This window comes from Erythrolamprus reginae, chromosome 2 (assembly GCF_031021105.1).
Source record: "Erythrolamprus reginae isolate rEryReg1 chromosome 2, rEryReg1.hap1, whole genome shotgun sequence".
Lineage (NCBI taxonomy): Eukaryota > Metazoa > Chordata > Lepidosauria > Squamata > Dipsadidae > Erythrolamprus > Erythrolamprus reginae.
In genome coordinates, this window is record NC_091951.1 from 22,315,480 (window position 1) to 22,341,047 (window position 25,568).

At 42.8% G+C, this 25,568-nt stretch overlaps 2 protein-coding genes across 2 annotated transcripts; both read right to left on the minus strand.

Moving 5' to 3' along the window:
• Positions 1-5,135: 5,135 nt before the first annotated feature.
• LOC139159955 (zinc finger protein 391-like) lies at positions 5,136-6,966 on the minus strand. The gene has a single exon (XM_070737450.1). The coding sequence runs from the start codon at positions 6,964-6,966 to the stop codon at positions 6,718-6,720; it is 249 nt and encodes an 82-aa protein (XP_070593551.1). The 3' UTR covers positions 5,136-6,717.
• LOC139159913 (zinc finger protein 3-like) lies at positions 5,136-23,960 on the minus strand. The gene is made up of 6 exons (XM_070737370.1): positions 23,841-23,960; positions 21,795-22,361; positions 21,262-21,379; positions 21,068-21,141; positions 19,648-19,774; positions 5,136-8,687 (listed from the first exon to the last, which is right to left on the minus strand). Exons 2-6 carry the CDS (start codon positions 22,299-22,301, stop codon positions 7,810-7,812), a joined length of 1,704 nt encoding a protein of 567 aa, XP_070593471.1. The 5' UTR covers positions 22,302-22,361; positions 23,841-23,960; the 3' UTR covers positions 5,136-7,809.
• Between the last annotated feature and the right edge of the window lie 1,608 nt (positions 23,961-25,568).

The following is a 25,568-nucleotide window of genomic DNA, read 5'->3' on the forward strand; positions in this document are numbered from 1 at the left end:
GGGGGAATAAAATCTCATATGTGACTAGAGAAAAAGTAGAAATTACAAAATGAGGGATGGCAAATACTGAAAAATAAATTTAAAATGCCATACTATGAGGCCAAAAAAAAAAAGAGAGAGAGAGAGAGACATAGTTTTATTTTCGACGTTGAATAATGAATGACTCGGGAGATTTTAGTAGGGACCTTAAGACCTTTGTAGTAAGAGTAGATTTTTATTAGCCAAAAGTAATTAAGGTTAACCTCTGGAACAAACTCCCTCCAGAGATACGTACCACCCCCTCCCTCCTGGTCTTTCGGAAAGCTTTTAAGACCTACCTCTGCCGGCAGGCATGGGGGCCGTGAGTGATGAGGTCTCGGGCCGATACTATGCATGATCCAATTGGATGAAGGCGCATGACTGTATATGGGTTTTTTAATACTTTTCAGTAATTGGTATATTTTTTAATAGTAGTTTAGATTTCTTACATATTGTGCCATGCCTAATGTAATACGCCACCCTGAGTCACCTCGAGAAAAGGGGCATAGAAATCTAATAAATTAATTAATGAATAAATAAATAAATATACTGAAGACTGAACTCCTAGCAAGGGTGCCCCAATTTTTTTTAAATAAACTTTATTGATTTTCATAAAATTCACAGACACACAAACATTTAACATATAGTTGGGGTTACAATTACCCCTCTCGTTACTGAAGTCTATTTTAATATAGAACAACAATATACTACTAATTTATTAAATCAACATACTAATTTAAATGAAGAGTTTTGTTTTATATAATTCAAGCATTATACCAAAGAAAATTTTAAAAAACCAAAAGAAATTATTTTAATAAGTTTTGACTTTTCCATAGCATTTAATTTTTGTTTTTCCTTTTATTTATCCATATATAAATTTTATTCCAAATGACATAAAATTCTGATTCTTCTTGGTTATTCAACCGTCTTGTCATCATATCCCTCTCTGCACAGTCTAAGATTTTTTTTATTACCTCTTCTTCCTTGGGAGTGTTTTCTCCCTTCCAATTTTGTGCATAGACTATCCTGGCCGCCGTCAAAATATGAATAACTAAGTAAAAAATATCTTTCTTGTATTTCTATTTTGTTATACCTAATAAATAAAATTCTGGATTTTTTTTCTATTTCTTGTAATGTAATTTCTTTAACCAATTTTTCTATCATTTTCCAATATAATATAACTTTATGACATGTCCACCATTGATGACAATAGGAACCTATTTCTTTTTTGCATTTCCAACATTTGGGGGACATATTTGGGAACATCTTGGCAATTCTATTTGGTGGGAGATGCCACCTATAAAACACCTTAATCTGATTTTCTTTTAATGAAACTGATTTTGTCATTTTCCAATTTGTAATCCAGACTTTCTCGCAGGTTTCTACGTCAATTTCTCTGCCTATATTTTTACACCAAGTTATCATATTGTCTTTTAAAGTCAAATCTATATTTTTATATTCAATCATATCTTTATATGCTTTCCCTATTAATTTTCTTTGGTTTGTATTTAACAAGCTACCTAAATTTTTTTTACTCTTATTAAATGTATATATTTTACTATCTCTTTGGAATCTGGACTGTATCTGGGTATATTGCCACCAATCTATTTTTATCCCCTCTTCCTGTAAATTATATCTTGATTTTAATTTCATTTGATCATCTATTAATTCTTTATATTTTAATACCTTTCTTTCCTGCATCAAATTGGGGTGGCTGATTGCCTCTAATGGTGAGATCCAGTCAGGAATAGTTAAAAAATGATCTTTCTTTATATCTTTCCAAACTTCTAATAAATACTTTCTTATTGTATGTTTTTTAAAATAAGAATGCGTTTTATCCTTGTCGTACCAAATAAAGGCATGCCAACCAAGCATAAGATCATGACCTTCTAAATTTAATATTCTTCTATTTTCTAGTGTTATCCATTCTTTAATCCAAGTTAAGGCGGCAAGACTGAACTCCTTGCAGGAGTGCCCCAATTTTAGGGGCTTTGTGGACAGGTGCACTTTGTCCTCTATTGTAAAGAGTTTCTGGGGTTCCCTCTTCTGCGCTTCCTATGCTTATTCTAAAGCAGTGGTTACCAACTTGGGGCCCATGCTCCACAGAGGGGCAATTTGATTTTTAATGGGGGCAACTGGAACCTTGTTTAAACCAAGTTAATGGACTTTTAGGCTTCATCCACGAGTAGGAATTCACTTTTTCAATAGTAAGAACTATGTCACGGGGTGAGGGGCAGCAGGAGCTTAGAGATGTTTAGGTGGAGCATGGTCAAAAAAAGTTTGGGAACCACTGTTCTAAAGCCTTGCGACGCAGGAGCCAGTGGGCATTTAGAGTACTGTACTTTTTGGAGTATGATACACTCCCCTCCCCAAAAAAGGGTGGAAATTTTGGTGTGTCTTATATATTGAATACAACCATTTTTGGCATCCTGAAAGCGCATCCTGTGCGTCGGTTTTTACCCAAAACAGGCCCATTTTTTGGAAGAATTTAATGTCCAGAGTTTGGGAGGCCTGAAGACTGCTCCTGAGAGCTCGGGAGATCAAAAGCACAACATGAGGGGGTTTGGGAGGCGAAAAACGGGCCCATTTTGGCAGGCCTGCAGAGTGTTCCTTGGGGTTGGGGAGGGCAAAAACCAGACTTTTTCCCCCTTCAAAATCTTGGTGCGTCTTATAATGCAGTGCGTCTTATAGTCCGAAAAATACAGTATTTATCCACTCAGCCAAAAAGGGTCCCTGCACAGGCATAAACTCTGCACCAGCCTGTCCAGTCGGTGAAGCAATCAATAGAAGTGATGTGCCGGTGCCTGGAGGCTGTTGGGGTCTGGATGAGTGTCAACAGGCTCAAACTGAACCCTGACAAGATGGAATGACTGTGGGTTCTGCCTCCCAAGGACAATTCCATCTGTCCGTCCATTACCCTGGATGGGTATTATTGACAACCTCAGAAAGGGTCCGCAATTTGGGTGTCCTCGATCCTCAGCTAACATTAGAACATCATCTTTCAGCTGTGGCGAGGAGGGCATTTGCCCAGGTTCGCCTGGTGCACCAGTTGTGGCCCTATCTTGGCAGGGAGTCTGTGCTCAGTCACATATGCCCTCATCACCTCGAGGGTCGACTACTGCAACCATCTCTACATGGGGCTATCTCTGAAAATTGTTCGGAAACTTCAGATTGTGCAGAATGTGGCCACGCGAGCTGTCATGGGTCTCCCTAGGTACGCCCATGTCTCGTCAACACTCCGCGGCTTGCATTGGCTGCCGATCAGTTTCCAGTCACAATTCAAAATGTTGGTAATGACCTATAAAGCCCTAAATGGCATCGAACCAGAATAACTATGGGACCGCCTTCTGCCGCACGAATCCCAGCGGCCGATTAAGTCCCAGAGTTGGCCTTCTCCGGGTCCCGTCGACTAAACAATGTCTGGCAGGACCTAGGCCTTCTCGGTGGCATCCCCGGCACTCTGGAATAAACTCCTCCCTGAGATTCGAATTGCCTTGAAGACCCATCTATAACTTGTCCCCCCACCCTTCTGACTTAAGCATTTGAGATGGGTGCTTGTGCAGAATTGCTAGGGTTTTTTTGTAACAAATGGTTTTTAATTTAGGATTTTAAGATTGGATTTGAATTCTATTGTAATACTATTGCTGTTGTGAGCTGCTCTGAATCCTCAGAGAGGGGCAGCATACAAATCTAATAAATTATTATTATTATATTTCTCTTTTCTACCTTGGTTATTTTTTTCAAACTAAAATATCCACACAACCCTCATCGGGAGACAGAAAACTTAAAACGGTGTAGAATCCAGTATTTTTGATAAATGTTTCGGCTCAATTTAATCAAATTGGGTATAGAAACATAGAAGTCTGATGGCAGAAAAAGACCTCATGGTCCATCTAGTCTGCCCTTATACTATTTTCTGTATTTTATCTTAGGATGGATATATGTTTATCCCAGGCATGTTTAAATTCAGTTACTGTGGATTTATGTACTACGTCTGCTGGTAGTTTGTTCCAAGGATCTACTACTATTTCAGTAAAATAATATTTTCTCATGTTGCTTTTGATCTTTCCCCCAACTAACTTCAGATTGTGTCCCCTTGTTCTTGTGTTCACTTTCCTATTAAAAACACTTCCCTCCTAGACCTTATTTAACCCTTTAACATATTTAAATGTTTCGATCATGTCCCCCCTTTTCCTTCTGTCCTCCAGACTATACAGATTGAGTTCATTAAGTCTTTCCTGATACGTTTTATGCTTAAGACCTTCCACCATTCTTCTAGCCCGTAATTCAAAATAGCATCTACTGAAATTTTCTGGCTTGGTAGAAGTTATAAAGACTCGGTGTGTGTGGGAGAGAGAGGATCGCTTCCTACAAGCATCAGGGACACGTGTACATTTGCAGCTCCATTTTTGGGAGCAGCTGGCTCACACATCCACCTCTCACACAAATGGAGATTTCCGTGTGAGCATGCTACTTAAACAATTGGACTATGCTGGGGGGTTGGGGACAATGGTGGGATGGGCTCAGACTCAATAGAGTAATTAATTAACTACTGTGTGTATAAACAAATCTTAGCAACTAAAGGAACAGGATGTTTCCGTTACACACTGAAAGACTGCAAGCAATAGCCAAAAATTGTGGTTTGTTTTTTTTTAATCTAAAAGATAGTTGAAAAACAATGTGATAATTCTGTTTGATATTTTGGAATATCAGGAAAAATATAATAAAAAAAACCCAACCAGGAATATTTCTCTATATAGAGAAAAGTATTTGGGCTTGGTAAAAACCACAAGCAAGACTGGGAGTTCACCTTGTTCTGGTTTGCACTAGAAAGACAATTTTTGAATGCCTATTTAAGAAGGTATAAAATTAATTTGAATTATTATTCAAATGGTACTTGTATGAGATTTTAGACAATTGTAAGCAATTGTCGATTTACTACAGTTCATTTACTAATTGCTCCAATTTACGGAACCAATGAAAAAAGAACAATTTTTCACACTTACGACCGTTGCAACATCCCCATGTTAACTTGATAAAACCTCGGATGCTTGGTGTTCTGTCTGGGTCACTCCAGAAGCCAATACCAACCCAAAAAGAGAAGCCAGGCACACTGGTAAAAGGCAAAGGCAGTTTTATAAAATTCAAGAAAAACACAGGTAACAGAAAATGTCCTTACAAACAGGAAAATGCTGTATCTTCAGATATATCCACGAAGGCAAAAGTCCATGCAGCAATACAGAATTCTTGCTGCCAAGCCGAGGCTGTAGATAGCAGACCTACACCTCCCACGGGTCTTCCAAAGCTGCTGGGCCACAAGCCAGGAACAGAGATGCCGAGAAACAAGACAGGATAACGCAACTCCAAACTGATAACACTCCACATGGCTTCAAGGGCTTGCCTGCCTTTTAAACCCTGCTAAGGAGGACCACACCCAAACCCAGCTGTTCCTAATTCAGTGCTGATAATACTTCTTTAATTGCTCCTTTCTTTGATCTGACCGTCTCTGTCGCATGTCAATGACGGCTTGAGCGTCATCACCTAATGACTCCAAACTACTGGCTGGAGGGAGCCCACCGCCCGGGGCTCTCATGCTGTTCTCCTTCATCCCATTCCTGATTTTCCTCTCCCCTGTCCGACTGTTCAGCCCCCTCCTCTTCGCTGTCATCCTCCTTCGGGCATGGAGCCAGCAGAGACATAGCCGGTCCCTGAGCAGCCTCAGGCTGAACCACAACACTTGATAACGTATTTATGAGCATTACAGTGTCCTTGGATCATGTGAACACCTTTTGTAACCTACTGACAGGCCAAGCAAATGGGAAAGCCAGATGACAACTACAGTCATTCACGTAGGAAATGTAGCAAGAAAAATTGTAAAATGGAGAAAAAATATTTTAAAACTTGCTTAGAAAAAGAAATTTGGGGTTCAATTGCAATCATAAGGTGAGATCCTCCTAGATTTCTATTGAAGCTTTTCCCACAATTCCTTTATTCACATGGTTTCTATTGTGTGTGGATGTTCTATGGCAATTGAGAGATTTCGTCCCTGCAAAATTCTTTTCTCACTCCATGGATTCATAAGTTTTTTCCTCCCGTATGGATCTTTTATGTAAATTAATTTATTAAATTTAATTTGTTACATTTATAGCCTGTCCAATTCCGGAAGGACTAAAGTGAGATGACAACTCTTTCTGCCGTCTCCACACTTGAAACTTTTATATGACTCTTGTGGGAATGGAGACCATTACTATGAATAAATCTATTTCCACACTCCATGCATTAATATGGTTTCCCTTCTGTGTGGATCCTCTTGTGGCGACTAAGATCATTGCTACGAGAAAAGCTCTTTCCACACTCCGTGCATTAATATGGTTTCTCTTCTGTGTGGATCCTCTTGTGGCGACTAAGATCATTGCTACGAGAAAAGCTCTTTCCACACTCCGTGCATTGATATGGTTTCTCTTCTGTGTGGATCCTCTTGTGGCGACTAAGATCATTGCTACGAGAAAAGCTCTTTCCACACTCCATGCATTGATATGGTTTCTCTTCTGTGTGGATCCTCTTGTGGCGACTAAGATCATTGCTACGAGAAAAGCTCTTTCCACGCTCCGTGCATTAATATGGTTTCTCTTCTGTGTGGATCCTCTTGTGGCGACTAAGATCATTGCTACGAGAAAAGCTCTTTCCACGCTCCGTGCATTAATATGGTTTCTCTTCTGTGTGGATCCTCTTGTGGCGACTAAGATCATTGCTACGAGAAAAGCTCTTTCCACACTCCATGCATTGATATGGTTTCTCTTCTGTGTGGATCCTCTTGTGGCGACTAAGATCATTGCTACGAGAAAAGCTCTTTCCACACTCCATGCATTGATATGGTTTCTCTTCTGTGTGGATCCTCTTGTGGCGACTAAGATCATTGCTACGAGAAAAGCTCTTTCCACACTCCATGCATTGATATGGTTTCTCTTCTGTGTGGATCCTCTTGTGGCCACTAAGATCATTGCTACGAGAAAAGCTCTTTCCACGCTCCGTGCATTAATATGGTTTCTCTTCTGTGTGGATCCTCTTGTGGCGACTAAGATCATTGCTACGAGAAAAGCTCTTTCCACACTCCATGCATTGATATGGTTTCTCTTCTGTGTGGATCCTCTTGTGGCGACTAAGATCATTGCTACGAGAAAAGCTCTTTCCACACTCCATGCATTAATATGGTTTCTCTTCTGTGTGGATCCTCTTGTGGCGACTAAGATCATTGCTACGAGAAAAGCTCTTTCCACACTCCATGCATTGATATGGTTTCTCTTCTGTGTGGATCCTCTTGTGGCGACTAAGATCATTGCTACGAGAAAAGCTCTTTCCACACTCCGTGCATTAATATGGTTTCTCTTCTGTGTGGATCCTCTTGTGGCGACTAAGATCATTGCTACGAGAAAAGCTCTTTCCACACTCCATGCATTGATATGGTTTCTCTTCTGTGTGGATCCTCTTGTGGCGACTAAGATCATTGCTACGAGAAAAGCTCTTTCCACGCTGCGTGCATTAATATGGTTTCTCTTCTGTGTGGATCCTCTTGTGGCGACTAAGATCATTGCTACGAGAAAAGCTCTTTCCACACTCCATGCATTGATATGGTTTCTCTTCTGTGTGGATCCTCTTGTGGCGACTAAGATCATTGCTATGAGAAAAGCTCTTTCCACACTCTATGCATTGATATGGTTTCTCTTCTGTGTGGATCCTCTTGTGGCGACTAAGATCATTGCTACGAGAAAAGCTCTTTCCACACTCCATGCATTAATATGGTTTCTCTTCTGTGTGGATCCTCTTGTGGCGACTAAGATCATTGCTACGAGAAAAGCTCTTTCCACACTCCGTGCATTGATAAGGTCTTTCTCCTGTGTGTATCCTTTTGTGGATATCAAGATAACGACTATAAATAAAGCTCTTTCCGCACTCCATGCATTTATAAGGTCTTTCTCCTGTGTGGATCCTCTTGTGGAGATCAAGATTATCACTCCGAGAAAAGCTCTTTCCACACTCCGTGCATTGATAAGGTCTTTCTCCTGTGTGGATCCTCTTGTGGACATCAAGATTATTACTACGAGAAAAGCTCTTTCCACACTCCGTGCATTGATAAGGTCTTTCTCCTGTGTGGATCCTTTTGTGGATATCAAGATAACCGCTATAAATAAAGCTCTTTCCGCACTCCATGCATTTATAAGGTCTTTCTCCTGTGTGGATCCTCTTGTGGACATCAAGATGATTGCTACGAGAAAAGCTCTTTCCACACTCCGTGCATTGATAAGGTCTTTCTCCTGTGTGGATCCTCTTGTGGCGATTAAGGTCACTCCTATATTTAAAGGCCTTTCCACACTCTAAGCATTGATAAGGTCGTTCTGCTGTGTGGATCCTTTGATGTCTTGTAACGTTGTAATTATAACGGAAGGCCTTTCCACACTTCAGGGCTTTACATGGTCTTTCCCCTGTATCAATCACTTTATGGTTAGGAAGCCAACTGACTCGAAAAAGGCTTTTCTTTATAATTGAACTTCTCAATTGCCTTGTTTCATCACTCTTTGGATGCATCTGATCTACAAATTTTCGGTCACTCCCCTTTAAATGGATTGCTTGGTGTTCCTCCTTGTAATTCTTATTCTCTTGCCCATTAAAGCCTTAGAAAAGAAAAAAAATGAAAACTTTAGCAAAAATAAGGGAACAAACAAATCTTTTCTTCTGAAATTTAGCCAAATTGTCAATTTTTTTGTCACCTGTTTGTTGGCAAACATGAAGAATCCAAACTAAGATTATAGCAAAGACCCACTTCCAAATGAAATTATCTCCATATAATAGGATTAGATCACAGGGACAACTCTATGGTGCCACAAACTCCCAAACTGCATTGGACACTGTGTCATTCTGGGGCAGCAACATACCAAGCACCTCCCAACTTCAATAAAAGCCAATTCAGAAAGCTGAAGCTGCCCAAGAGGCTGCTGATAGAGTTCTACACAGGAATTGTTGAGTATGTCATCTGCACCTTCATCACAGTCTGGTTTGTTTCTGCAACCCATCAAGACAGACACAGACTTCAGAGAATAATTAGAACAGGAGAAATAGAGAATTGCTCCCAAGTTGATTTCCACTGAGGACCTGTATACTGCACAAGTCAAAAAGAGAATTGTGAAAATATTTACTTACCTTTCGCATCCTGGACACAAACTGTTTGAACTCAAATGCTCTAAATCAGCAGTCCTCAAACTACGGCCCGCTGAGGTCTTTTAAATGGCCCGCGGCAGCACATGAGATTTTACCGATGGATACAATACGCTCCCGAATCACCTGTCCACTCACCACGGTCGGCTGCTGAGCGAAGAGAAAGTGGAGAGGCAAGGGGATGGGGAGGAAAGCCGGCTTGCAATTGGCCCCTTCTTTTGCCGCCTTTAGGGAGAGAAACTGTTGCTGCCCTATGGCAGAGCAGTAACAGTTCCTCTCCCTAAAGGCAAGACGGAAAGAGGCCAATTGCAGGCCCACTTTCCTCCCCGCCCCTTGCTTTTCCACCTCCTCCCCACTTCCTCCTCCGCAGTGAGTGGACGGGAGATTCAGGAAAAGACGATTCAAAAACTGTCCACTGAAAGTCACAGCTAAGTGCGCCATGGCTAAGTGTGTGTGTGGAGGGGGGAAGCGGCTGCTTGCAAACCTCCACCGCCTCCCCCCCGCGTCACAAGGTGAGCACACCTCGCCGCTGACACAGGTGGCAGGGACTGCCCTGTCCCTCTTCAGGGCCTCTTTGAGAGCCCTTCCCAGCAGAGGTGCTGCGTCTTCCTTCCTAACAGCTCCTGCTACCGTCACACAACTCTGCTCACCCGAAGCCTGGTGTTGACGCAACGCCAGTCTTCTCCCGCCCCAACCGGCGCGGCCACCTCGCCGCTGACACAGGTGACAGGGACCGCCCTGTCCCCCTTCAGAGCCTCTTAGACAGCTCTCGGCATCAGTGACCGCCACGGTGCCGTTCTTGTTGTTGCGGCGGCTACCCTGCACTGGCCAGTAAAGCCGGCTGCCAGAAAAGCGGCGCATTTTAAAAGCGCAGGGCAGCCACCACAACAACAACAACAGGCTCGTGGCGGCCACTGATGCCGAGAGCCCAAAGCCCACTCTCCAGCGTCAATGCCAGGCTTCGGGTGAGCAGAGCTGCGCGCTGGCGGCGGGAGCTGTTGGGGAGGCAGACGCGGTGCCTCTGCCGGGAAGGGCTGTCAAAGAGGCCCTGAAGGGGAACAGGGCGATCCCCACCGCCTTTGTCAGCGGCGAGGTGGTCGCGCCGGCCGGGGTGGAAGAAGGCTGGAGTTGCATGGAAAGTGGCACCCGCTGGTGGGTCCTTGTCCAGGAGGAGCCACTGCTGTCGCTGCATCAATGGCAGCTGCCGTGGGGGCAGAGCCAAGGGGAGGGCGTGGAGGCGGTGCCCGACGGAGAAGCGGAGGGAGAGAGAAGTGGACCAAAAGAAAGAAAAGGGAAAGAGAGGGAGGGAAAGAGAAGTGGAGATGGAAGGAAGGAACAGAAAGAAAGGGGGGGAAAGAGGGGGAGAGAGATAAAGGGAGAGAGAGAAAGAAGAGAGATAGAAAGGGAGTGAGAGAAAGAAAAAGAAATCGAGAGAAAGAGGGACAGAGAGAGAGAGAAAAAGAGAGAAAGAGGGAGAGAAAGGAAGAGGAGAGATATAAATGGAGAGAGAGAAAGAGGGAGAGATAGAGAGAGATGGAGAGATAGAAAGAGGGGGAGATACAAAGAGAGATAGAGTGTGTTGTAATCATAGATTTATAAGCACTGGAATTTGGAAATAAAATATTACTGGAGAGTGATGTTTTAAGCTAAATTATGTGCTGATTAAAATCTTAATTCTTCCTCTATGGAAAGGCAACAAAGTCTAGGCTCAGTAAGCAAGCTGCAGACCATGTATGGACTTGGTATACAAGATGAAGAATAACCCATAGAACTTCCATATAAGGAAATATATATGCCTCACTCTCATTCCAATCTATGGGAAAAGGCAAGGAATGTAAGAAGTTTGCCTTATATGGTGCTGGTTTAAAATGTATGTGGCATTCGCAATTGGTTATTCTGTACCACATGTCAGAACTGTGATATACTATAAAAAGGAGAGGTCTTGATGCATTAAAGGTCGTCCTCCGAGAAAACTTTCTCTCTGTCGCTTCATTCTGATGTGACAATTCATGGCATGCTGTGCCTTCCCCGAGGGCGACCCACCGGGGGAGGGCGGAATGCTTTCATCTGGTGCCCTATCCGATGTGATCTAGATAAAAGACATGTTTCCTGGTTCGTCCTGACTCATCGACAGAGAAGAAAGAAACAAAAGGGAGATAAAAGTGTCTGTGCACCCGAGGGCTGGCTGTGACGAAGCACCCTCTTCCGTGAGTATAGGATCTGGATTTTCTTAAGTTTGCAGATAGAGCATTTTAAGGAATTCAGGGAAATAACCAGGTCATCCTTATTTAATTTTGAAAAATAATGGGAAAATTTGTTTTTGCCTTTAAAAAGGGAGTTAGTTCATTTACTAAAGTATATTTATTAAAATTGTTTCACCTATCTGGAAAAGGGCATGCTAAAATTGTTCAATTTGGATAAAATTGGAAGCTTATTTTCATGGCGTGCCAAAAGCACCCCTGAAAATACTCTCCACATGTTATGGAATGTCTTTAAATTCATGATAGTGTAAAGAAAGGGGGGCATGGATCCCCCCCCCCTGCCAAATGAATCAGCACAAAAAGTGCAAACAGAGACTTCCAAAATGTATCCTGTAATTTTTTCTGCTCCAATAGCACCAGAATTGGAAATAAAGGTGCTATAGTCTAAGGGTTAGAGCAAGCTTGAAGAATAGGAAATATTCTAGGAGATATCCTCTTTTTGTGCTTTGCCTGTTAAAATTCTTAGAAACCTGAAACCAGTTGTTAATCTCTATGGCATTCAAAGCCATTTGGTTTTAGATTTCATTCATAGCATTACTGGCATATGTACCTTTGCCCCAGGTGATTGGAGGGGCAGCTACAAAATTAATTAATATTAAACTTTGAACTTTTTCCCTTATTGTAAAAAATGCTTTGGGAGGGTTAATCAGTGTCCTGTTAAATCCCCCCCCCCCCCCCAGCAGCAGCTGCAGGAAACTGGTTATCTGGACAGCCAGCCCCACCAGGAAGGCTGAAAACTCTTTCCATTTTTTCTTTTGTGATTTCAATGAAACTTTTTGCTAAATAAACTGTGGACATGCAAATCCCAGGTTCAACTTATTTTTTCTATTGATCATTCTAGCAGTTCTAATCTCCCTTCAACTTTGCTTTTGTTATTCACATCGTGAACTCATTTCACATTTCTTGCCTCACCTTTTTCTTGATTTACTCTTTTGATCTCTCTTGTGTGTGTATTGTGGATTCTCCATTGAAAGACTTTCTCTCTACTTATTGCTACTGCTATTCCTGATTCAGTAGGGAGTGGCTTTTAGTAACCTCCCCAGATTCAAAAGTAAGGGTCAAACCTGTTATTTTGCCACTCAATTTAAATTTGTGGGGAAGAGATTTGATGTCACAATTTGATGCATGTTTGATTTTACACTAATGTTTCTACTCTTTGTCATGTCTGTTACTCCTCTTTCTTTTACTCTTTTAAATGATACCCCTGCATGGGTGGGTCAGTGGCCTTTAAGAAAAATTGGCTGCTCTTGTTGAATTGGTTCAAAAACCATTTCTCAAAAACCCATTGCTTTTTGCCACTTTGATTACTAAGGGATGCAAGCATTGTAGATTTTTGATTGGCATGGAAACTTTTTAACTTTTTGTTCTTTGTCCATTGAGTATATGATTTTTTTTTTTTTGAATTCTCAGATCTCCAATTTGCCTTGGCAGATTGGCCAAGTCAAGTATTGTATCACCTACCCTCAGACCCTAGATTGTCTTTGATAAAAATGGTTCCTGTAAAAGGCAACTTCCCTGCTCCCCTCAACCTCTGCCAGATGCACTCAGTAAAAAAAAATTTGGTGCTTGTACTTGGCAACTTCAGGGGAAATGGAAGGTTTTGACTACACCCCCTCGCCCAAACCTCAGCCCAGCGTGCTGAGCTTGCTGCAACTATTTTAGCTTTTATTTAGTTTAAAGATCAGTTCTTTAATATGATACTAGATAGTTTGTACGTTACTCAGATAGTTCAAAATATTTTTGAAGCCTATCTTTCTCCTTCTGTGGAGTCTTTTTTGTGAACATTGTTTCGTACACATTAGTTCATCAATGACAACATTTTTCTTTGTTGCCCACATTTGCAGCCACCAGCCATTTCCTGGCATATTACAGGAAGGAAATGATCGTGTGGATGCTGGCTGCAGAAGCTGCCAGCAGAAGCTGGCTCTGCTTTTTATTTCCTTGTGGCTCCCACTCCATGGGAGAGACATGCATTTTTTCATTAAAATAAAAAGCGCTCATTAAACAATTTGGTATTTCATTAAATGAAGCAACAGCCATTATATAACAATGCCCTGAGTGTAGTAAACAAGGGATTTCTATCCCTATGGGGGTTAATCCCCAGGGCATTAAGGCTGCGCAAATTTGGCAAATGGATGTAACGCAATATCCTTCATTTGCCCCCTGGAAATAAATTCATGTTGATAATTTTTCAGGGTTTATTATGGCCACCCCCCAAAGGGGTGAGGCCACTTAATCATTGCATTTGGACTTTTGCATCGTTGGGACGCCCAAAAGAACTCAAAATTGACAAACCAATCTGGATTAAAGGGTAAAGGTCCCCCAGCCTCCCGGCGGTGCAAGACATTATTAACATTTCTTTGTTCACTTTTAAATTTTTGAATCTTTCCGGAATCACTTAATTGTCTGCAGTTGAACGTAATTTTTCAGCTCCCTCGTCCTCCCTAGTTCGACCACCAGTCTACTATTGAGAACTGCCTGATCCGACTTGGCGTGGTCCAGCTGACGTCAGTACTTGGGGGCGAGGTTACGCTGCCACATAATTGGACGGTCGTGTGCTTTGGGTCCCTGGAAGACACGTAAGACTATATTTCCCAAAAAATTAATAAAAAAGGGGAAGTCCCTGATCCTGTTTCAGATGTCCATGACGATGACTGATTCTACAGAGGCTGTCTCTATGCCTGACCAGGAAACTAGGCAAGAGCACCCTCCTACCTATGATGATTGCTGTTCTGAGGACCCACCAAGATACCTTCCACCAAAAGGATGTCAAATTTTGCACAGAGATGCCAGGATATCATCTTTCAATATGGGATGAACTCATGGCTCCAATGACTTGGAAAAATTTTGTTATTATTTTGTATTGTTTGTATTAATGATACTATGTATTGTCTTTTGCCTTTTGTAATGAACGTACAGTCAGCAAATATGCTTAGTTTAATGCGGTAATCACTACTGCCTGTTACCACCTACCCAGAGGAATTTAAATCCCTATCGTTCCACCACTGGGTTTGTCATGTTATTCCCTCTGGATTTGTTCTCATACGCCTGCTCAAGGCAGATAGGAATTCCCTTAATGGGTTTCCCATTTAAGGACGACCAACCCAAGGAAAGCATTAGAAGCCGGTCATGTAGAGCAACCGGTAAAGTCTATATTTCTATACAACACTTAGCTTGGGTATGCTTTCACCAAAATACCACTTTACCAAATCAGACTGAGGTGGACATTTGTTCGTTATGTGAGTTTACATTTTACCATACAGTGCAATGTAAAAATTTATCCTCAAGGGTTAATGATGTTTACTCATTTCCTAGTCAGTTTAATACCTCATTGAAACGATATTTCTTGTGACATTATGTTACGTATTTTAATTTCTCTCAGCAAACACAAGCCTTTGTTGCTTTACAGGATTCACTTTGGCTACTTTGTGATAACTATGCCTATAGAGAGTTTATAGTCAATCATACTGGTACTTGTACTTTTAGGCATGATGGTACCAGCAATTTCTGTTCATACCACTATTCCTCATGGTCGATTGCGTAAGCAAAGAGAACAGCCACCCCTTACAGAAGGTGGCAACATATGGACGCAAATTGCCAGAGTCCTTATTCTTTCATTAGGAGTGGCAATGAATTATAGAGATTTACATTTATTAAATAATTGGACACTTGCCATGTTTAATACTATAATGGCGAAAATTGATAGTAGCTATTGTTTTGATTGTTATCTGTTTTATTTGTTTGTGTTGTTGTATTCAATGCATTCCTTCATTGATGACTATGTATAGAGATAGTATAAAAATTAATGTGGTACAAAGCATAAGACAACCACTTCTATTTCCCCCTGAGCCATATTATGATGATCCACTAAAAATGAAAGTACCACCAGAAATGCCAGGGGAAGAAGATGACTCTGCTTTTTAAATTCTTCATTTGTTTACCAATTTCGTGATCATGGGTACTGCAAAATTAATTGGGACAAACTGCCTTTTTGGCAGAAGCCAAAATATTTTTGGATCCTTTCCTCTCAATAATCATGCTTCTTTAAAAATAAAAACAGAGGAGATGTTGTAATCATAGATTTATAAGCACTGGAATTTGGAAATAAAATATTACTGGAGAGTGATGTTTTAAGCTAAATTATGTGCTGATTAAAATCTTAATTCTTCCTCCATGGAAAGGCAACAAAGTCTAGGCTCAGTAAGCAAGCTGCAGACCATGTATGGACTTGGCATACAAGATGAAGAATAACCCATAGAACTTCCATATAAGGAAATATATATGCCTCACTCTCATTCCAATCTATGGGAAAAGGCAAGGAATGTAAGAAGTTTGCCTTATATGGTGCTGGTTTAAAATGTATGTGGCATTCGCAATTGGTTATTCTGTACCACATGTCAGAACTGTGATATACTATAAAAAGGAGAGGTCTTGATGCATTAAAGGTCGTCCTCCGAGAAAACTTTCTCTCTGTCGCTTCATTCTGATGTGACAATTCATGGCATGCTGTGCCTTCCCCGAGGGCGACCCACCGGGGCAGGGCGGAATGCTTTCAAGAGTGAGTGAGAGAAAGAGAGGGACAGAGAGAAAGAGAGGGACAGAGAGAAAGAAAGAAAGAAAGAAAGAAAGAAAGGGAGAGATAGAAAGGGAGAGAGCAAGGAAGAGGAGAGATAGAAAGGTAGAGAGAGAAAGAGAAAGATAGAGAGAGAGAAAGAGGGAGAGATGGAAAGAGGGAGTGATGGAAAAAGAGTGAGTGAGAAAAAGAGACGAGAGAGAAAGAGAGAGAGAGAGAGAGAGAGGGAGAGAAAGGAAGAGGAGAGATAGAAAGGGAGAGAAAGAAAGGGAGAAAAAGAGGAAGAAAAAGGTAGATAGAAAGAGTGAGTGAGAGAAAGAGAGAAAAGGAAAGCGAGAGAGAGAAAGAGAAAAGGACAGAGAGAAAGAAGGAGAGAGAGGGGGAGAGAGAAAGGAAGAGGGAGAGACAGAAAGAGAGAGAAATGAGAAAATGATGGAGGGAAAGAACGTGGGAGAAGGAAAAAGGGGAGGGAAGAGAGAAGTGGAGAGGAAGGAGGGAGGGAGGGAAGGAAGGAAGGAGAAATGGAAGGAGTTTGTTGATTTAAGTTTAAATTTACTCGTTAATAAAGAAGTATAAATTACTTTATTACTTAATTACTTTATTACTTCTTTATTTTAAATATTGTATTTGTTCCCATTTTGTTTTTTTACTTTAAATAAGGTATGTGCAGTGTGCATAGGTTTTTTTTATAGTCCGGCCCTCCAACAGTCTGAGGGACAGTGAACTGGCCCCCTGTGTAAAATGTTTGGGGACCCCTGCTGTAAATGATGCTATAGAGCAGTGTTTCCCAACGTTTTTTGAGCCGCGGCACATTATTCATATTTTCAAAATTCTGGGGAACACTGAACGGGGGGGCAGGGGGGGGCCCGGGGAGGCTAAAGAAAAGTTTGGACAAAAAAAAAATCTCTTCCTCCATTTCACTCTATTTCTCCCCCTTCCTTCCCTTCTTTCTCTCTCTCCATCCCTTTCTTCCTCTCTTTTTTGCTCTCTTTCTCTCTCCCTCCTTCCTTCCCTCTGTCTTTCTCCCTTGCTCTCTCTCTGCCTCTCTTGCTATCTCTCTTTCATTCTCTCTCTTTCTCTCTCTCTTGCTATGTCTTTCTTTCTCTCTCTTTCTCTGTCTCTCTTGCCATCTCTTTCTCTCTCTGTCTGTCTCTCTTTCTCTCTCTTGCTATCTCTCTTTCTCTCTCTTTCTGTCTCTCTTGCTATCTCTTTCTTTCGCGCTCTCTATCTCTTTCTGTCTCTCTCTCTGTCTCTCTTGCTATCTCTTTCTCTCTCTCTCTCTCTTGCTATCTCTTTCTCTCTCTCTCTCTTGCTATCTCTTTCTTTTTCTCTCTCTCTCTTGCTATGTCTCTCTTTCTCTCTCTGTCTCTCTCTCTCGGGCGGGGGGGACGCCGGGGGGGCTAAAGAAAAGTTTGGACAAAAAAAAATCTCTTCCTCCATTTCACTCTATTTCTCCCTCCCTCTTTCCTCCCTCCCTCTTTCCATTGTATCTCTCCCTCCCTCGTTCCTCCCTCCCTCCCTCTTTCCTTTCTATCTCCCCCTCCCTCTTTCCTTTCTATCTCTCCCTCCCACTTTCCTCCCTCCCTCTTTCCTTTCTATCTCTTTCCTTTCTATCTCTCCCTCCCTCTTTCCTCCCTCCCTCTTTCCTTTCTATTTCTCCCTCCCTCTTTCCATTGTATCTCTCCCTCCCTCTTTCCTCCCTCCCTCCCTCTTTCCTTTCTATCTCTCCCTCCCTCTTTCCTTTCTATCTTTCGCTCTGTCCCACAGCGGCGGCAAAGAAGGAAGGCAGGCTGTAGAGGGCACCGAGGACAAGAGCGCTCGCTCGCTCCCTTGCCCTCTGACTTCCCTCCCTCGCTGCTGAAGAGACGAGCGCGGGCACGAGCGCGGACCCGCTGCAAGAAGGGGTTTTTTGCCTTTTTTTCCCCTTCCCCCGCCTCACGGGAGAGAGAGAGAGAGAAAGAGCAGCGCCCTGTCGGTTCCGAGCGTAGCCAGGGAAAGCGGCCTCGAGCTGAGTGCGAACTGCGGGATGTGGCAAAGGACTCCTTGCCAACCAAAAAAGGGGTGCGCGAGAGAGGGGCGGGGCGGGCATTCCCGAAACGGACGGAGAAAGCCCTCTCTCGCAGCGAAAGCGCTCCCAGCCAGGGGGCTGCGAGAGAGGGCTTTCTCCGTCCGTTTTGGGAAAGCCTGCCCCGCCCCTCTCGCAGCCCCCTGGCTGGGAGCGCTTTCGTCCTGAGGAGCTGCAGCCGCTGCCGCGAGAGAATTCGCGCCCCAAGGCAGGGGGCGGTGGAGGAGGAGAGGGGGCAGATCGGGCGGGCGGGGGGCAGGGCCGAGAGGCCAGGAGCGCGAGGAGGCCGGAGGCACCATGGAGAGGCAGGGGCGGCCGCAGCTCCCTACTACTGCCCGCATCTCCCTGCCCGCCCCCCCGCGGGCTGGCAGGGGGATGGGGAACGTGCGACCGAGGAAAAGCATGTACGTCTCCAGCAGCATGTCCAACCGTCACCGTCGGTGCCTCCACCCTGGAGCTCCCTCTCGCCACCGCCATCTCCCCGCGACTGCCTGGGGCGCTGCAGCCGGCACCCTCTCGCTTCCACCGCCAGTGCCCTCCCACCGGGCCCCAAAGGACACTTGCCGCCGACGCCAGGGAAGCTCCAGCTGGGCGGGGCGCTGCCGGTGCCGGACCGCTGGTGCCTCCGACCTGAAGCTCCCACGCGCAGCTGTCCCCCGGCTACTGCCCGATGCTGCTGTTTCCGGCGCTGTCCTGCTGGACCCCAAAGAAGGAAGGTGGGAAAAAGGAGGCGCGAAGAATGAATCTCTCCTTTTTCCCGCCTTCCTTCTTTGGGGCCGAGCAGGAGAGTGCCGGAAACAGCAGCATCGGGCAGTAGCCGGGGGAAAAGTTGCGAGTGGGAGCTCCAGGTCGGAGGCACCGGCGGTCCGGCACCAGCAGCGCCCCACCCAGCTGGAGCTTCCCTAGGAGCTTCGCGGCACACCGGTTGGGAAACGCTGCTATAGAGCACTGAACACCATAACAACTAGTCACAAGAACAGTTTTTCCCCGAATGCCATCGCTCTGCTACACAAATAATTCTCTCAACACTGCCAAACGAAATTGGCATTACCATTAGTCTTCTCAGTACATTTAGCCTCTTCCTCAGACTCTTGCTACTATCTTCTATGAAATGCGTAGTTTGTATTTCATGAACAGAAACTTATTTTAAATATAAAATATAATTTCCTTTGTGTAAAAAGCCAAGCTATGCAGTTCTCTAATTTTTCTTTCAATAAATGTCCTTCTGCCATAAAGTCCATTTGGTCAAAAGATTAAGACACCAGGCTATAAACTAATACAATTACTGACATTTCTAAAATTGTGTTTTCTCTTTGTCATTATTGGCTACCAAGTGTAGATTAACAAGAAAATAATGGATTTAAAGAACTGCAGAATCATGCTGCAGCATAACAAAATTCTACAGAGTGAAGGGGGGGTATGAATGTTTTCTGAATGTACTGTAAATAAATGATTTCCCTCCCCAGAAATAACATTTAACTCCCTTCTTTATATTTCTGAGCATAGAAAGTGGTTGTTACCCAGAGAAAAGAGATTCCTGGAATTCTCCAGCATGACTTCTTCATGGAGTGCTTTTTGGCCAGCGTCCAGTAGAGACCACTCCTCCTTGGAGAACTTCACGGTCACTTCCTCAAAAGACACAACATCCTGAACAAGGACACAAGTTTCTTTATTAATAGATAATCCCAAGAATAATGGTATAATTTTTCTCCACCAATTCTAGGAAAGAGATCCAGTGAACAAAATCTTCTGCAGAATTCAGAAAGATCTCACTGCTTTTGGCTGATGGCCAACTAAATCATGTTTGTTCAAGCTGGAAGTGTTTGGAATGCTTTACGGTGTAGCCAACAAAAATATTCTTGTGGTGATGAAAATGACTACTCCAAGTTTCTATACGCCATGCATTTATAAGGCCTCTCTCCTGTGTGCCTCCTCTTGTGGAAATTAAAATGACAGTTATGAGCAAAGCTTAAGACCCAGGTAGTTGGCTCTTATATCCAGCACTTATCCATGACTCCCATTCTTCCTAGGACAGGCAGAGCAAAATACTGGCCAAGCCAACCTGAGATGTTTTCCAATGGCTTACTTTATCCACTGAGGGACCAATGAATCCCAACTCCACACGTTCGTGAAGGAGTTGCAGGAGCTTGCAATAGAATTCTATATGCCCATGAGGGATTCTCAATCATCAGGTCACGGGAGTCCCAAAAATGCTTTTTAAAAGGCAAAAAGGGATATAATAGTGTGTGAGAATAACCCTGGGAGATAGAAGAACCTCGATGCTGACAACAGTCTGGTCAAGGAAATCTGATAGTGAAGGAAGAGAGGAGGAGAAAGCGACTCACAAAGGATCCGCTCCGAAGGGAGAGGCTGGGCTAAACTGTGTGTGAATGTTTAGTGACCCAATATCAAATTTGTGTTTCTTAGACCCACCAATTTTATACATTGAACTCGCTCCTCAGGGGAACCCTGAATCCCTCTCGCCTGGCGGCTTTGGCTCCATCAGAACCAAGCCGGAACCTCCTTGGAGGAAGTGAAGAAAGGGACATTGGTTCGGCAAAAGTTCAGGTTTGGCATTCGGGTTCGGGAGGCCGCCGAGAAGCGGCACCGCCCGGCTGTCACCTTTGCAGAAGTGCTGTGGAGCTGTCGGCCGGTCGGCTCAAACAGAGGTGGAGAATCCCATTAGGGAATTCCAGGGGCGGACCTTTGACGTTATGAAGACGTCCTTATTGGAGTCCACATTTCGGCCAGCCAGGAAGGACGTCTCCTCAGAGGTTAGGCTAAACTGAGTGTGAATATTCAGTGACCCGATATCAAATTTGTATTTTTTAGAACCAGCAATTTTATACATTGAACTCTAGAACAAAATGAAATCCATCCAAGATTTATGAACCTTTTCCAAAGAACGGAGACTACCGAAGGAGACTTTCTCTATCTTACCTGAAGTAGTCCTATTCCTTCAGCTCCACCACAAAGAGGTGATTCTAAAAACTCCAACGACAATTTTCTACTCTCTATGAGAAATAAATAAATAGTGGAAGCAGATTTGTTAAAGAGAGAGACTCCAAAAAAGTGGTGCGAAATAATCAACTAAATGTGGAAATCTCACCTCCCAGAGAAAGAGCTGTTCTTACCTTGCATAGGGTCTTCCCTTGGGTCTTTCTGGAAGTTCTTCCTGAAGAGGAGCTCTTGAGAAGATATGAACGGACCTTTCCCCTCCTTAGGATTCTCAGTCACAGCTTCCACAGATTTCTGGACATGATGTGATGGGACAAACAAAGGGAGAGAACAGAGATAGAAATGAACTATCATACTACACTTTCAAACTAGCATTTATTTATTTATTAGATTTGTATGCTGCCCCTTTCCGTAGACTCGGGGCGGCTCACAACACAATAAAAACAGTTTAAAACAAATCTAATAATTTACAATATAAAATATTTTAAAACCCCATTATTAAACAGACATACACACAAGCATACCATACATAAATTGTATAGGCCCGAGGGAGATATCTCTAAGCATGGAGGAAGTGCCCCAAATACTTGCTTCTAAAAGAACAGAACAAATGCCCTTTGGAGTTAATAATGCCAGAAAATTCTGATAGAAAGAAATTAACAAATCCAGAGGGATCCACTTTAGAGCTGCCATGATTACATTCTCCCACCTGCAACTCTTCTTTCATCTTTTCCTCCTCCTGGGTCAGCAAGAAGCCTTCGGCCAGGGACACCGCCTGGGAACTGGTCTCTGCTCCACACTCCCGTATCCATCTGGCCATCTCTTGGGGAAGGACCGCCAGCAATTGTTCCAGGAGCACCAGGTCCAGCATCTGAGCCTTGGTGTGTTTTTCTGGTTGCAGCCACTGATGACAAAGGTGGTGAAGCCAAGTGCAAATATCTCGGGGACGACTCCCCTCCTGGAACTGCATTTTTCTGAAGTGGCCTTGGGCCTCTGACCTATTGGATGCCTCTTTGTGGCTCCTCTGCCCAGAATTTGCCCCATTCTTCCCACAGCTCCAAGGCTGAGCAGCTGGAGGGCCTTTTTGAATTCCTGCATCTGTTGGGTGTTGTCCCTCCATCTTCTCTCTGGTCTCTAATAAAGCTCCATAATGGACCAAAGGTTTTCCACAGGTTTTCCTGTTCACAAAAGATATGGCCAAATTTTCCAAGGCCATTCAGCACTCTTCCCAGAAGAGACACTTAAAGATTCCAGAAGAAATGGGAAATATTTTGAGCTGATGTGGAAAAAATGGGGAGGAAGGAAGGGAAGAGAAGGTTAAATAAATTTGTCTGCACCCACCAAAGTCTGGGAAGGAGGTGAATTCATATTAGCTAACTTGCTCTCCGTACATATGGGGAAAATTTAAGGGAACCCTTCAGGATCAATGTCTATCAAAATATTGGAAAACACATTCACATGTATTTTTGATTTCTACTTCCTAGTGTTTATTTTAAAAAACATTTCTTATGTCTTATTATTTTATAAATTATTCTAGGCAGAAATATAACACTCCTTCTTCCTATATTCTTCACAACAACAGCCCTGTGAAGTAGATTTGGCTTAGAGCTGGGATGGGCTCAAGGCTTAAACAAGATCTAAGTATTGCCCACAAGATCATATGCTGCAATGTCCTGCCTGTCGGCGACTACTTCAGCTTCAACCACAACAACACAAGAGCACACAACAGATTTAAACTTAATAATAACCGCTCCAAAATTGACTGTAAAAAATATGACTTCAGTAACTGAGTTGTCAAAGCGTGGAACTCATTACCGGATTCCATAGTGTCATCCCCAAACCCCCAACAGCTTACCCTTAGATTATCTATGATTGACCTATCCAGGTTCCTAAGAGGTCAGTAAGGGGCGAGTACAAGTGCACTAGAGTGCCCTCTGTCCCCTGTCCTATTGCTCTCCTATATCTCCTATACCTTTATTCTATTCCTATATCTCTTCTTCTATTCTTTCATAGATATATTTTACTATGAGTATCTCCTCTATAACCTTCATCGTGTATTTTACTATGCGTGTGTATATATATATCCACTAAATCCCTCATTGTGTATTGGACAAAATAAATGAATAAATAAATAAAATAAAGGCTTTAATGGCAAAGGCTGGACTAGAAGTTAATCTGCTTTCAAAGCCTTCTGCTTTCACCACTGACCCAAAAGGCTCATCATAATTTAATATAACTTGTAATATTTATAATTTAAGATAGTTTAATATCATTTCTATGCCTGCATAGTGAAGAACAAGTCTTTGCACTCCTTGCACCCAGCTCCTCGCACGTGGAGTTGCCACCTTGCATGCTCGCTCGTCTCGGTCTAGGAAGGGGGAAGGGAGGGAAACCCATTCTGAAAATGGGGATGAGAAAGAGGCAGGAAAACTGCCCAGGACTCAAGACTGACTTGGAGGCGCGAATCTCTCCTTTGCAAAGACCAACTCTCCTCCTCTCCCTCCATGCAAAGCTTTTCCTGTCGAAACGGAATGTAAATCCTCTTTTCTGCGACCCCCGTTGTTTTTTTTTTCCCCGGGGAGAAAGCGAAGGCCGCGAAGTTTTGCTTTCTCCCGTGCATGTAGAGAGGCGGCAGGGGAACATGGGACCACTGGGTTTCCCCCTCGCCCTTTCCACCACTCCAAGCTTGATGGATGGGAGCCTCCAGCGCAGGAGAAAAGCCCCCCTCCCCTTCCGTCACTGAACTCCGACTCACGTATGACTCTCCAAGTCCAGGTCTTCCATTCCAACGTCTTCCCTCCCCCGAAAACCTCCCCCAAAAGGCGCAATCAGGGTTTGTAGAAAGAGCGGAGAACCTTTGAAACCTTTGCTGAAAAGGTTGGCGCATGCTCAGTTCCCTTATAAGGCAACGACAGGGAAAGAGCTGCCGGGCTCATGCAAACAGCCCCCTAGAGGATTCTTTGCGCATGGCGAGAAGACCCTCAGGACGTCAATGGCCGTTAAACTTGAAGGAACTGTTCCCTCTAATGTTGCCTATCTACAAAGGAAGGGGCCTCTCCGTAAGCATCAGTTTCTAGATTTTTCACTTTTTAATCTCTATGAACCATCTTGTGAAGATTGATAAAATTACTTGTGGAGACACAAAAATCCCTTCCCTGAAGAGCAGCTTCTCTGAAGGGCCTCTAGGGACTTCCAGGAGGCATCAAAAATGAGCAAAATCCTGTCAGGAATGGCAGGGGAGTCAAAAGACAAAGAAAAAAAGTCTCCCCATGAAACCCAGCCTGTGTCTTGTGGCTGATGGCAAACCCGGTCTTCAAGTGAGGGAAGATCAGGGGGCTGGCAGAGGTACAGGGAGGGAAGCCACAGGCTGAGGAAAATTCAAATTTGTATTGATTTTTCTTTTTCAAATATTATACCTGCCTTTCCAAATTCATGCCTACGGGCAGCCAAGGAAGGTTACAAACACTAAACACATCTGTAATAATGAGAGTAAGCCTAGATCCCAATGAAAAAGTGGCATCATATGTACCAACATGGAGAGAAAGATTAAATTTCTGGATATTTAAATTTCTTTACCTCAGAACAAGCTGCTATGATGGGGAGATGAAGACTGGGAGAATAAAATCTCATATGTGACTAGAGAAAAAGTAGAAATTACAAAATGAGGGATGGCAAATACTGAAAAATAAATTTAAAATACCATACTATGAGGCCAAAAAAAAAAGAGAGAGAGAGAGACGTTGAATAATGAATGATTTTAGAAGGAACCTTAAGACCTTTGTAGTAAGAGTAGATTTTTATTAGCCAAAAGTAATTAAGGTTAACCTCTGGAACGAACTCCCTCCAGAGATACGTTTTTTAATACTTTTCAGTAATTGGTATATTTTTTAATAGTAGTTTAGATTTCTTACATATTGTGCCATGCCTAATGTAATACGCCACCCTGAGTCACCTCGAGAAAAGGGGCATAGAAATCTAATAAATTAATTAATTAATAAATAAATAAATATACTGAAGACTGAACTCCTTGCAAGGGTGCCCCAATTTTTTTAAAATAAACTTTATTGATTTTCATAAAATTCACAGACACACAAACATTTAACATATAGTTGGGGTTACAATTACCCCTCTCGTTACTGAAGTCTATTTTAATCCAGAAAAATAATATACTACTAATTTATTAAATCAACATACAGTACTAATTTAAATGAAGAGTTTTGTTTTATATAATTCAAACGTTACACCAAAGAAAATTAAGAAAAAACAAAAGAAATTATTTTAATAAGTTTTGACTTTTCCATAGTATTTAATTTTTGTTGTTCCTCTCATTTATCCATTTATAAATTTTATTCCAAATGACGTAAAATTCTGATTCTTCTTGATTATTCAACCGTCTAGTCATCATATCCCTCTCTGCACAGTCTAAGATTTTTTTTATTACCTCTTCTTCCTTGGGAGTGTTTTCTCCCTTCCAATTTTTTTC

Excerpts from the sequence above, each read along its gene's own strand:
- LOC139159913 (XM_070737370.1), bottom strand. The coding sequence starts at position 22,301 with ATGGCCTTGGAAAATTTGGCCATATCTTTTGTGAACAGGAAAACCTGT. Across the intron at positions 21,380-21,794 it reads AGATGAAAGAAGAGTTGCAG|AAATCTGTGGAAGCTGTGAC; the intron begins GTGGGAGAATGT and ends CATCATGTCCAG. Across the intron at positions 19,775-21,067 it reads AAGGAATAGGACTACTTCAG|GATGTTGTGTCTTTTGAGGA; the intron begins GTAAGATAGAGA and ends GTCCTTGTTCAG.
- LOC139159955 (XM_070737450.1), bottom strand. The coding sequence starts at position 6,966 with ATGGAGTGTGGAAAGAGCTTTTCTCGTAGCAATGATCTTAGTCGCCAC.